The sequence below is a fragment of the Phyllobates terribilis genome, unplaced genomic scaffold, assembly GCF_046119375.1.
Source record: "Phyllobates terribilis strain yellow unplaced genomic scaffold, ASM4611937v1 Scaffold_1__5_contigs__length_1240528914, whole genome shotgun sequence".
NCBI lineage: Eukaryota > Metazoa > Chordata > Amphibia > Anura > Dendrobatidae > Phyllobates > Phyllobates terribilis.
Genome location: NW_027362761.1, coordinates 945,664,513 through 945,678,283, shown reverse-complemented (window position 1 = coordinate 945,678,283; position 13,771 = coordinate 945,664,513). Strand labels below are relative to the sequence as shown.

The 13,771-nt window shown below is 41.8% G+C and overlaps 1 protein-coding gene across 3 annotated transcripts in view; it reads left to right on the top strand.

Moving 5' to 3' along the window:
- The window catches only part of CLGN (calmegin), a 123,454-nt gene that overhangs the window by 84,000 nt on the left and 25,683 nt on the right, over positions 1-13,771 (top strand). For all 3 annotated transcript variants that reach the window (XM_073642022.1, XM_073642013.1, XM_073642031.1), the window contains one exon: positions 11,049-11,241. In XM_073642022.1, coding sequence (XP_073498123.1) covers positions 11,049-11,241 — 193 coding nt within the window. The remainder of the gene's footprint in view (positions 1-11,048; positions 11,242-13,771) is intronic.

Genomic DNA, 13,771 nt, shown 5'->3' with positions numbered 1-13,771 from the left:
AATCTGCCATTGTAGTGTCCAGTACATTGAAATACCCAGCTCATGCTTCCGGAAACACATACCCCATAAATTAGGCGGTCTCTCATCACTACAGAGGTGCCAGAAATGTGGACGCTAAATGTGCTTTAGGCACACTGTGGGGCATTTGGATTTGGGAGCGCAGAATCTGCTGAATTTCTTTTGGTGGGAGAGGAGTCATAGTGATTTTCCAGAGTCCAGAGCCTTTGTGTTACCAGTAACATGGAAGCCCCCCTGTATTTCTGTTAACAGATAATGGACCCGAGTGGGGACTTGCTTTTTTGTGAATGGAGTTGAAGCTTTTATTAGGAACATTTTTTTAAAATCAAATGTTTTTTATTAAAGGAAAAACCAACAACAACCAGACAAACATTGAAGAAATACAGTTCTCCACCCCCCCAATCTTAAGAAGCATTAAATATGAGTTATTTATACATCTTGGCTCTGCAAAACCAACATAATTAGATGAACAAATATTTGAACATAGTAACATTAGTCAATCCAATTACATATAACTTGTGGAAGTACTAATAACATTTTTAGTAATTTTCAAAGAAGTTTAATTTGAGGCATCATATAAATGTAACGCAAAGCAAGCCGAGGCGAAATCTCCTCAGTTCCCTAGATGTCAAACCAGAGCCATCAATCCATAGACCCCATATCTTGTCAAATTAGAGATAGCATCTCTTTTTAGGTATATGCCTTTTTCCAAATATACTAGCCAGTTAACTTTATCAATAAATTCTGATATCATAGGCTCCTGATCTGCTATCCATTTTTGGGCTATCAATTTTCTTGCCATATATAACATACGTGCCGCCGCAATTTTGCCGTACTCATCAATAGTCAGATCTTCAACATATCCCAGTATACATACTAATGGTGAAAACTCTACATCAATTGAATAAACCCTGTTAATCATTGCTACAACATTCTTCCAAAAGGACACCAAGTTAGGACAGTTCCCCATCATATGAAGCATATCTGCTATGTTAATTTTGCATCTAGGACAATGGGGACTTGAACGAAATCCTATGTTAAATAAGAATTGACGTGGTTTGTATACCTGGTGTATCACATATACTGTATATGGGACAGTCTATGGGATTCACTTAAAGACAGCTGTGGAACTCTTTCCAGTATATCTGACCAGTGATTTTCCTCTATGGGTACCGTTACACTGTTCCATTTCTCTTTTGATCGCATTGGCTGGTTTGTCAATGTCAATATAATGTCTAAGAGAAAGTTATAAAGTAATGAGATCAGTCCACGAGAACTGTGTAGATTAGTTATTCTCTGTATTATTGAGTTTCGGGGTATACCCCCTTCCAGAACAACGCCTTCCGCCCGATATGCGTGCCTAAATTATAAGTATTTATAGAATTCAGTGTGAGGTAACCCATATTCGTTTTGTTCCTTAATTACATCACCTATCAGCACTTGATTAAGTCTGTTTAAACCCTTGGCGCTCCAGGAGCCAAATCCCACCAGTTGGTATAGATTTGGAAGCCATGGAGTGTTCCATAATGAAGTAAATTGTGAAACACCTTCTATTCCTTGTAATTTTTTCACCGTCCCCCAAAGTTTGTGACATAACAGCATAGTCGGTATTTTGCCTCCAAGTGTCCCAAACTTATGCGCCTCCAATACTTCATAGAGTTTATCTGATTGGAAATAATGCTGTAGAAACATATGCTGAGCTCCCCCTCCCCCAGGGCCGTCCCATCCCCGAATATGTTGAAGCTGAGATGCCACATAATATACCCATGGGTTAGGAACCGCAAGCCCTCCCATTGTTTTGTTTCTTTGTAATGTTTCCAGTTTAATTCTTGGAGTCTGTTTACCCCATATTAATTTTATAAACTCGTGACTGACTTTAAAGGGGTGTATACTACTATTTAAAATAAAAAAGGCAACTTCTTTATAATTACCTCCCTCTGCCTTTTTTGCCTGTGAGCGGTGCTATCACTGGCCACTCACAGGCAGCAAGTGACCCCACGCTGACGTCCCGTCTATTGAGGCGTGACTCAGCGCTGGGGTCCCCACGGTGGCTGCTGGGTTGTGGACGGAGTTACCCCACCGCGTCACACCCAGCGCGCGCTTTCCCAATGAATGGGGAGAGGGAGAGTGCGCCGTGGATGCTGGGTATGACGCGCAGGGTAACCCCACCCACAACCCAGCAGCCTCATAGAATCATAGAATGGTAGAGTTGGAAGGGACCTCCTGGGTCATCTGGTCCAACCCCCTGCTCAAAGCAGGATTCACTAGATCATCTCAGACAGATGTCTGTCCAGCCTCTGTTTGAAGACGTCCATTGAAGGGGAACTCACCACCTCTCGTGGCAGCCTGTTCCACTCATTAATCACCCTAACTGTCAAAAAGTTTTTTCTAATATCTAATCTGTGTCTCCTCCCATTTAGTTTCATCCCATTGCTTCTAGTCTTTCCTTGTGCAAATGAGAATAAAGATGATCCTTCTACAATGTGACAGCCCTTGACATATTTGTAGACAGCTATTAAGTCTCCTCTCAGTCTTCTTTTTTGCAAGCTAAACATTCCCAAATCCTGCAACCGTTCCTCATAGGACATGGTTTGCAGACCAGTCACCATTCTGGTCGCTCTTCTCTGAACTTGCTCCAGTTTGTCTATGTCTTTTTTAAAATGTGGTGCCCAAAACTGTACACAGTATTCCAGATGAGGTCTGACCAAAGAGGAGTAAAGACCGATAATGACTTCACGTGATCTAGACTGTATGCTTCTGTTAATACATCCCAGAATTGTATTTGCCTTTTTTGCTGCTGCATCACACTGTTGACTCATGTTCAGTCTATGATCTATTAGTATACCTAAGTCTTTTTCACATGTACTGTTGCTTAGCTCTATTCCTCCCATTCTGTATATGCTTTTTTCATTTTTATTGCCCAGATGTAGTACTTTGCATTTTTCCCTGTTAAAAACCATTCTGTTGGTTGCTGCCCACTGCTCCAGTTTATTTAGGTCTTTTTGAATCCGCTCTCTCTCTTCTCTAGTATTAGCTATCCCTCCTAGCTTTGTGTCATCAGCAAATTTAATCAGTTTACCCTCAATTCCTTCATCTAAATCATTGATAAAGATGTTGAACAATACAGGTCCCAGGACGGAGCCTTGTGGAACGCGGAAGAGAGAGACACTCGGCTGCAGCCTGGACTTGTCGTAACTTCAGCGGATGTTAGAGCCGGCTGCAGCCGGGGGTCACGTGCTGCCTGTGAGTGGCCAGTGATAGCGCCGCTCACAGGCAGAAGAGGGAGGTAATTACAAATAAACTGCTTTTCATCATAAAAACGCTTTAGCATATTTTAAATAGTAGTGGACAACCCCTTTAAAGAAAAACCTCTGATTTATCCATATTTTGGAGTTGTGTAGAACATAGAGCAATTGTGGCATCCAGATCATTTTGACCAGGTTAGCACGGCCCACAACCGACAACGTTAACTTAGACCAGGTGCCTAGTTTACCTCTAAATTTAATTAAGACTAGATCAAGATTCAACTTCTCATAATCATTTATTTTTGCTGATATATTGATGCCTAAATATTTAAACTCCGATACCACTTGTAAACCCGAGTTAATGTAGTGGGAAGCATTCTCATCTGTATTATCCAATGGAAGTATGACTGATTTGCTCCAGTTTATCTTCAGACCAGAGTATTTTCCTAATGTTTCTATCGTTTCCATTGCTATAGGAAGGGACTCAGAAGCTTTAACCAGAAATAATAAAGTGTCATCAGCGTATAACGCGACCTAATCTTCACTATTCCCTCTACGAAACCCAACTATTCCTGTATGCTCCCTGATAACTGATGCATGGGGTTCAATGGCCAGTGCAAAGAGCAGGGGGGACAACAGGCACTCCTGCCTTGTACCTCTACTCAGTCCAAAAGCCGGGGAGAGGTGTCCATTTACCCGTATTGTAGCCATCGGCCTACCATACTGCAATTTAACCCATGAATATAAAACTAGGTCCTATACCAAACTTTTCCAACACCACCCATAAATATTCCCACTCAACAGAATCTAACGCCTTAGCGGCGTCCAGAGAACATACAGCCCTTTCCCCATCACCATCCACCGGCAATTGAAGATTAAGAAACAATCTCCGGATATTAACAGATGTGGATCTAGCAGGCATGAAGCCTGACTGGTCAGTATGGATAACTAGAAATTACTGTATTCAATCTAGACGGCAGAAACTTCGCAATAATTTTAAAATCAGTTGACAATAAAAATATGGGCCTGTATGAGTCAGGGATTAACCCCTTTCCGATGTGGTCAGTAATAGTACGCACCATGTCGGAAAGGCCGGTTCAGCGGGGGCTCCGGCGCTGAGCCTGCACTGAACCGGGCACATGTCAGCTGATTATTACAGCTGACATGTGCCCGCAACAGCCGCGGGTGGAATCGCAATCCACCCGCAGCTGTTAACTAGTTAAATGCCGCTGTCAATCTCTGACAGCGGCATTTAACAACGCCGCGCCGGAAGTGTGTCACTTACCCCGCCCATCGGTGACCCCGTCACGTGATCGCGGGTCACTGATGGGTGGGCATGACAACCCTGGGTCTGCAGCAGACCCCAGTAGTTGTCATGTAAAGATTGCTATGAGCGCCACCTAGTGGTCGGCGCTCATAGCACAGGAGCATTTCTGCTACATAGAGGTGATCTGCTCATCTCCTCTATGTAGCAGAGGCGATCGGACAGTTGCTGCTTCTAGTCTCCTATGGAGTTTAAATCATCCCCCTTTCGCCCCATTCAAAATAAAATAATAAAAAATAAACCCCACATACACATATTTGGTATCACCGCGTTCAGAATCGACCGATCTATCAATATAAAAAAAGAATTAATCCGATCGGTAAATGGCGTAACGAGAAAAAAAATTCCAAACGCCAGTATTACGTTTTTTTTGTTGCTGCAACATTGCAATAAAATGCAATAACGGGCGATCAAAACATCGGATCTACCCCAAAATGGTATCAATAAAAACGTCAGCCCAGCTCGCAAAAAATAAGCCATCACCCGCCCCAGATCCCGAAAAATAGAGACGCTATGGGTCTCGGAAAATGGTGCCATTTTTTTTTTTTATTTTTAGCAAACTTTGGATTTTTTTTTCACCACTTAAATAAGAAAAACCTATACATGTTTGGTGTCTACGAACACGTAATGACCTGGAGAATAATAATTGCAGGTCAGTTTTAGCATTCAGTGAACGTGGAAAGAAAAAAAAAACCCCAACAACTGTGGAATTGCATTTTATTTTCAATTTCACCGCACTTGGAATTCTTTTCCCGTTTTCCAGTACACAATATGGTAAAACTAGTAATGGCACTTAAAAGTACAACTCATCCCGCAAAAAATAAACCCTCACATGGCCATATTGACCTAAAAATAAAAAGGCTATGGCTTTGGGAAGAAGGGGAACAAAAAACGAAAACTCAAAAAAGGAAAATGCTCCTGTCATGAAGGGGTTAAAAGGTCTTTACCTGGCTTAGGTATGACTACTACAACCGCCTCTTGCATTGAATGGGGTAGGGTTCCCCACCTCAATGCCTCCTCGAAGGTAGCCAATAAGTGGGGTAGTACAATATTTCCAAATTTCTTATATATTTCTGTGGGAAGCCCGTCTAGTCCTTGCGATTTGTTATTAGCCATAGAGGCTACTGCCATTTGTAACTCTGCCAGCTATAGTGGTCTATTTAATAATTCTTGATCTTTACTGCTGAATGTTGGTAGTTTGATTTTCCTCAAGTAGGATAAGATTTGTTCTCTATTAAATTGCAGTTTGGATGTATATAGATCTTTTAAAATTTTAGAGTGTTTGAGATCTGGTCAGTCTGGTTTACTACCACTCCTTCCTTGTCCTTCAAAGCACCAATAAAAGAACTCCCCATCTGGGCTCTTGCTATCATGGCCAGTAAGTGTCCTGCCTTCTCCCCCTCCTCAAAGAAGTGTGTCTGGGCAAAGATGCGTTTGTTTTTAGCTTTTTCCTTGATGTGTGTATGCTTCTTGTGCTTCTCCCCACTCCATCAGGTCCTCTTTTACACCGGTTAGTACAAATTTCTCTTCTGTAGATCTAACTCTATCCCGTAAAAATTATTAGGAACATTTTACATAACATTTTGGATCATATTTACCCTGCGCTCTACGCGGAGCACTTATATCGGGGTATCCATCTAAATCTCTGAATGACGTGATTCAGATGAAACCCCCAAGGCATCCATTCACTATAATGAGGCAGCAGAGTTCCTCTGGACTCCGTCTGGTCTCTGTTCAGCATTGTCCTTCTTTTCAGAGGTGCCCAAAACTTCGGCCAACCACGTTTTTATGCACGCCTAAAAAGAAGGACACCGTGGGATCACAGGTCAGACAGCGTCCACAGTGCCTCCATCTGCCTCATTATTTCAATCAATTTGTGCAGGTAAAGTAGCGAGTGAATCACCCTGTATAATGTAGACCTAGACGTGTAGTTTTAGAGGTGTTGGCTGTTGTACTTGTGATTTAACTAAAGCCAGAAGGGCCCATTGGTCTCCTCACACACTAATGCTGACTACTCCCTTTAATTGGGTTGCACAGGACTGAATTATTCGTTTATGTATGACCAATACCCGGCAACCCCACTGATCAGCTGGAATTCGCAGTGGATGGAACTAAGTGGAACACAGCAGCCCAGTACTGACATGCTGACATTAACCACTTTACTGCCTTAGACCACTAGATATACTGATATTAACCCCTGTACAAGAACATTAACCTTACAATAACTCATGACTACTGGAATTAACCCCCTCACTGTACTTCACTTCCTGGCATACTAACATTACTCCTTTCGCTGACCTAGACCAACAGGGATCCTGACATTCATCACTTTTTGCCTTAAAGAGGTTGTCCAGTCCTAAGCTACAACTCTGCAGTCACTCTATGACTGTCAATTCTCACATTGTGCTCTGTGAGTGTGGGTATTCTCCTGTGCCGAGAGTGGGCACCAACTAGATTGTATCTGGCTTTGCTCAACATACTTGCATTAAGCTAGGCTGCATCCATCTAGTTGGCACGTGACCACATACAGTGCTGCTCACCATTATTGGCACCCCTTAATTTTTTCATAGACTGTGCTGTCTTCAGAAATAAATGGAAATGTACCAAAGTTATATCCTCAGGATTTTTTAATTAGTGGTCCAAAGTAATACAACAATAAAACATTGTTTTTCAACTTCCATGTTGTAATTTCAAAGAAAAAACAGAATAAACAGCATGTGCAGCAATAAAGGCACTCCTAATTAATACTTAGTTGCACACCCTTTGGCATTGATGACATCCTCCAAACGTTTCTTGTAGCCATCTATAAGCTTCTTGCACTTCTCAGCTGGAATTTTCTCCCACTCTTCCTTCCTTTGCAGTTTGTTCAAGCCTTTGAATGTTTGCAGGTTTCTTTTTCCCAAAGGCAGATTTCAGCTCACCTCAAAGATTTTCAGTGGGATTGAGGTCAGAACTCATTGCTGGTTATTTTAAAATAGTCCATTTTTTTAATTTTTCAACCATGCCTATGTACTTTTGGATGTGTGCTTTGGGTCATTGTCTTGCTGGAAGACCCATGATCTTCGACTCAAACCAAGTTTTCTTACACTGATTTCATGATTCCTGTGATACAGTCAAGTCCTCCAGTACCAGATGCAACAAAGCAACCCCACAGCATTTTGGGTCCTCCACCATGCTTAACTGTTGGTAAGGTGGTCTTTTCCTTATAAGCTTCATTGCACCGTCTGGAGCAAACTGTTGCTTTGCATTGCCAAAAAGCTCTATTTTTGTTTCATCCGTCCACAGAACATTTTCCCAGAAGTATTGTGGTTTGTGAAGGTACTCTTTGGCAAAGATCAGTTGTTCCTTTTTATGTTTTTTCTTCAGCAATGGTTTCTTCCTTGGCCTTCGCCCATGAAGCTCTGCTCTTCCAGGTTGGCCTTCAAGTCTTTGGTTGTTTGATGTGGTGTTTTTTCCACCATTTGACTCAACCTTCGAAGATATCTCTTGTCAATTTTCCTCCTTCCCCCACGTCCAGAGAGGTTCTTGACAGTTCCTTGCTTGGCAAACTTCTTAATAACATTGTGCACTGTTGAAGCTGGGATACCAAGGTCTTTGGAGATGGCCTCATACCCTTTGGAAGTCTTGTGTTTGCTAATAATAGCAGTTTTGATATCCTCAGACAGCTCCTTTGTCTTCACCATAGTGACAGAGGAACAGGGCCTACCATGTGGCTTTTTAAAAAACTGAAGTCATCATTCATTGGCTAATTCATGTTACATGGGCACTGACAATCACAGGAGAATCTCTTTTGTGATTTACCACAGGCGAGTCAAAATGTATTTCCATACTAAATTAAGGTAAAGGGTGCCAATACCAGTGACACAGCAAGTATTAGGTTTTTCTATTTTCCCCTCCCATTGTTTTTTTTTTAATTATTGTTTATCATTTGCTCTTTTGTATTTAACACAGGTGCTCTATACAAAAAAACTGTTCAACTTGATTAATTTTTTTCAGGAGATATTCCATATTATGTACTTAAACTTCATTGGTGGTAATAATGATGAGCAGGACTGTATATGCAACTCACATACTTGCGGTCACTCGCCCGCTGCTCTTGGCATCGGCACCAAACAATCCTCACAACGCGCAGTCAGTGCAATGTGAGTAATTACAAGTCTGTACTCTTAATACCTGACAACCCATTTAAACCACATGGCCTAGACCAAGAGAGAAGATTGTTAGTGATGAATCTGAAAGCTTAGGGCAGGTACTACTGACGGCCTTAAATAGAAGTTTTATCAGTTGGAGGAGAGGCAGGGCAAAGCTGAACTTTTATGGTGCATTTACACTAGCCAATTCTCCTGAATGAGTGCTCCTAGGAACGCTTATTTCCCAATAATCGGGCAGTGTAAAGAGGCAGCTGATCACTTAACAAACTAGCAACACTTATTCCTAGGATGAAATGATTTTCTATCCTGCTACTTAAATATCCTGTGTAAACAGTACATGTGCTGCCAAGAATAATGACAGCCTATGCACACAGAACGATCAATTACTGATTGGGGTGACCCGTCTAAACGACTGCCGATCAGCAAACATGTAGCCAATCGCTTAACGACTGCCAATGACTTGTACAAATCTGCCCATGCTCCAGACTTGAGCTGCAGTGCTGGCCAAAAGTATTGGCACCCCTGCAATTCTGTCAGATAATACTCAGTTTTTTCCTGAAAATGATTGCAATCACAAATTCTTTGGTATTATTCTCTTCATTTAATTTGCTTGCAAGGAAAAAAACACAAAAGAGAATGAAGCGAAAATCAAATCATTGATCATTTCACACAAAACTCCAAAAAAGGGCCGGACAAAAGTATTGGCACCCTCAGCCTAATACTTGGTTGCACAACCTTTAGCCAAAATAACTGCGAACAACCGCTTCCGGTAACCATCAATGAGTTTCTTACAATACTCTGCTGGAATTGTAGACCATTCTTCTTTGGCAAACTGCTCCAGGTCCCTGATATTTGAAGGGTGCCTTCTCCAAACTGCCATTTTGAGATCTCTCCACAGGTGTTCTATGGGATTCAGGTCTGGACTCATTGCTGGCCACCTTAGACGTCTCCAGTGCTTTCTCTCAAACCATTTTATAGTGCTTTTGGAAGTGTGTTTTGGGTCATTGTCCTGCTGGAAGACCCATGACCTCTGAGGGAAACCCAGCTTTCTCACACTGGGCCCTACATTATGCTGCAAAATTTGTTGGTAGTCTTCAGACTTCATAATGCCATGCACACGGTCAAGCAGTCCAGTGCCAGAGGCAGCAAAGCAACCCCAAAACATCGGGGAACCTCCGCCATGTTTGACTGTAGGGACCGTGTTCTTTTCTTTGAATGCCTCTTTTTTTTTCCTGTACACTCTATGTTGATGCTTTTTCCCAAAAAGCTCTACTTTTGTCTCATCTGACCAGAGAACATTCTTCCAAAACCTTTTAGGCTTTCTCAGGTAAGTTTTGGCAAACTCCAGCCTGGCTTTTTTATGTCTCGGGGTAAGAAGTGGGGTCTTCCTGGGTATCCTACCATACAGTCCCTTTTCATTCAGACGCCGACGGATAGTACGGGTTGACACTGTTGTACCCTCGGACTGCAGGGCAGCTTGAACTTGTTTGGATGTTAGTCGAGGTTCTTTATCCACCATCCGCACAATCTTGCGTTGAAATCTCTTGTCAATTTTCTTTTCCGTCCACATCTAGGGAGGTTAGCCACAGTGCCATGGGCTTTAAACTTCTTGATGACACTGCGCACGGAAGACACAGGAACATTCAGGTCTTTGGAGATGGACTTGTAGCCTTGAGATTGTTCATGCTTCCTCATAATTTGGTTTCTCAAGTCCTCAGACAGTTCTTTGGTCTTCTTTCTTTTCTCCATGCTCAATGAGGTACACACAAGGACACAGGACAGAGGTTGAGTCAACTTTAATCCATGTTAACTGGCTGCAAGTGTGATTTAGTTATTGCCAACACCTGTTAGGTGCCACAGGTAAGTTACAGGTGCTGTTAATTACACGAATTAGAGAAGCATCACATGATTTTTCAAAGGGTGCCAATACTTTTGTCCACCCCCTTTTTTAGGTTTGGTGCGGAATTATATCCAATTTGGCTTTAGGACAATTCTTTTTGTGTTTTTTTTCATTGAAGACAAATTAAATGAAGAGAATAATACCAAAGAATTTGTGATTGCAATCATTTTCAGGATGAAGCTGAGTATTATCTGACAGAATTGCAGGGGTGCCAATACTTTTGGCCAGCACTGTATGCCCCTGATTACTAAGGGACAACCTTAGTAATCAGGTAAAATATTTATGTGATTGTTGGGATCAGTGTAACAGTAGAAAGTTGGCAAGTAGCACTATATGTGTATTATATGGTACTTTACGTTATTAATAATTAGGTATTTTATACAATTATTTATCCCCTTTACACTTTACAGGAAGAATTCCATGACAGAACCGCATATACAATAATGTTTGGTCCAGATAAGTGCGGAGAAGATTATAAACTGCATTTCATCTTTAGACATAAAAACCCTATAATCGGAGATTATGATGAGAAACATGCAAAACGGCCTGAAATTGACCTGAAGAAATTCTTTACTGACAAGAAGACACATCTTTACACTCTGAGTATGTCATTGTCATAGTCAAAGTCCTGTTGTAGGGATGTATGGTAACACATGGAGAAATGATGATCTGCTGGATGCTGAATGTATGGAGGTTTTTTCCCCTAGAAGCAATGTGTCTGAATGAGAATACCTCCATATACAGGTGCATCTCACTAAATTAGAATATCATCAAAAGTTAATTTATTTCAGTTCTTCAATACAAAAAGTGAAACTCATATATTATATAGAGTCATTACGAACAGAGTGATCTATTTCAAGTGTTTATTTCTGTTAAAGTTGATGATTATGGCTTACAGCCAATGAAAACACAAAAGTCATTATCTCAGTAAATTTGAATAATTATCAAAAAACACCTGGAAAGGCTTCCTAAGCGTTTAAAAAGGTCCCTTAGTCTGTTTCAGTAAGCTCCACAATCATGGGGAAGACTGCTGACTTGACAGATGTCCAGAAGGCAGTCATTGACACACTAATAATAATAATCATTTTTATTTTTATAGCGCCAACATATTCCGCAGCACTTTACAATTTTAGTGGGGGCTTGAATAGACATTACAAAATAAGCATAACTCAGATATTAAAAGGAGTGAGGGCCCTGCTCGCAAACTTACAGTCTATGAGGAAATAGGGGGGAACACAAAAGGTAAAATGTACAAATGTTGTATAATACAGCCATAATAGGCTAAATAGGGTAAGTACATAGCACTACATGAACTGGTCGCCAGCCAGTATGTGTACAGTACAGACAGAGGCTAATCAGTGCATGGATAGTATGAACATGATTTTGAAGAAAATATTGATATGGGCCAAACTGGTACAGTTAGACAAGTGTGTTAAGGCGATAGGCGAGTATAAAGAAATTAGTTTTTAGGGCACGCTTAAAGCTGTGGGTATTGGGAATTAATCAAATTGTCCTGGGTAGTGCATTCCAAAGAATTGGCGCAGCACGTGAGAAATCTTGGAGATGGGAGTGGAAGGTTCGGATTAAGGAGGATTTTAGTTTAAAGTCATTAGCAGAATGGAGGGCACGGGAAGGGTGGTAGACTGAGACGAGGGAGGAGAAATAGAGTGGTGCTGTATCATGGAGAGCTTTGTGGGTAAGAGTAATGAGTTTATATTGAACTCTGTATTGGATGGGTAACCAGTGCAATGACTGGCACAGGGAGGAGGCATCAGTGTATCGGTTGGAGAGGAATATGATTCTGGCTGCTGCATTCAGGATGGATTGAAGAGGGGAAAGTTTAGAAAGAGGGAGCCCGATTAGTAAAGAGTTGCAATAGTCTAGACGAGAATGAATAAGAGCTACCGTAAGAGTTTTTGCTGAGTCAAAGGTAAGAAAAGTTCTGATTCTAGAGATGTTTTTGAGGTGTAGATGACACGAGCGCGTGGGTGATTTGATGTGAGGAGTGAAGGAAAGATCTGAATCAAGTATGACCCCAAGACAGCGGGCTTGTTGCTGGGGAGTAATGGTGGAGCCGCAAACGGGAATGGCAATATTGGGCACAGGTAGGTTAGTGGAGGGAGGAAATACGAGTAGTTCAGTTTTTGACAGATTCAATTTTAGATAGAAGCAGGAGATAGTGTTAGAGACAGCTGAAAGACAATCACTGGTATTTTGTAATAATGCAGGGGTGATATCTGGAGAAGAGGTGTATAATTGGGTGTCATCAGCATAGAGATGGTACTGAAAACCAAATCTGCTGATTGTTTGTCCAATAGGAGTGGTGTATAAGGAGAAAAGAAGGGGGCATAAGACTGATCCTTGAGGGACTCCGACATTAAGGGGAAGGGGAGAGTAAGAGGAGCCAGCAAAAGACACAGTGAAGGAGCAGTCAGAGAGGTAGGAGGAGAACCAGGATAGAACAGTGTCCTTGAGCCCAATAGAGTGGAGCATAGTGAGCAGGTGCTGGTGATAGACAGTTTCAAATGCTGCAGAGAGATCTAGGAGAATCAGCAGGGAGTAGTGACCATTAGATTTAGCTGTTAGTAGATCATTAGATACTTTGGTGAGAGCAGTTTCAGTAAATTGTGAAGAGTGGAAAACAGATTGTAAAGGGTCAAGAAGAGAATTATCTGAGAGATAGCAGATTAGACGGGAGTGGACCAGGCGTTCCAGGAGTTTAGAGATAAAGGGAAGATTGGAAACAGGTCTGTAGTTAGCAGCACAGTTCTGGTCGAGGGATGGTTTTTTAAGTAATGGATGTATGCTGGCGTGTTTAAAAGAGGAGGGAAGTATACCATATGAGAGGGAGTGTTTGAAAATTTTAGTTAGGTGAGTGGTGACAGCTGGAGAAAGGGACTTAAGGAGATGTGAGGGAATAGGGTCACTGGTGCAGGTGGTAGGGTGAGAGGAAGCAAGGAGCTTGGACACTTCTTCTGTGACTGGTTCGAAGTCAGAAAGTGAGCAAGATGCACTGTGGGAGAGAGGAGCATGCATAACATTTGGGGATTGGGAGAAAATTTCCTGTCTGATATGGTCAATTTTTTCTTTGAAATAATTGGCTAGATCATCAGCGCTGAGGTCGGTGGTCGGG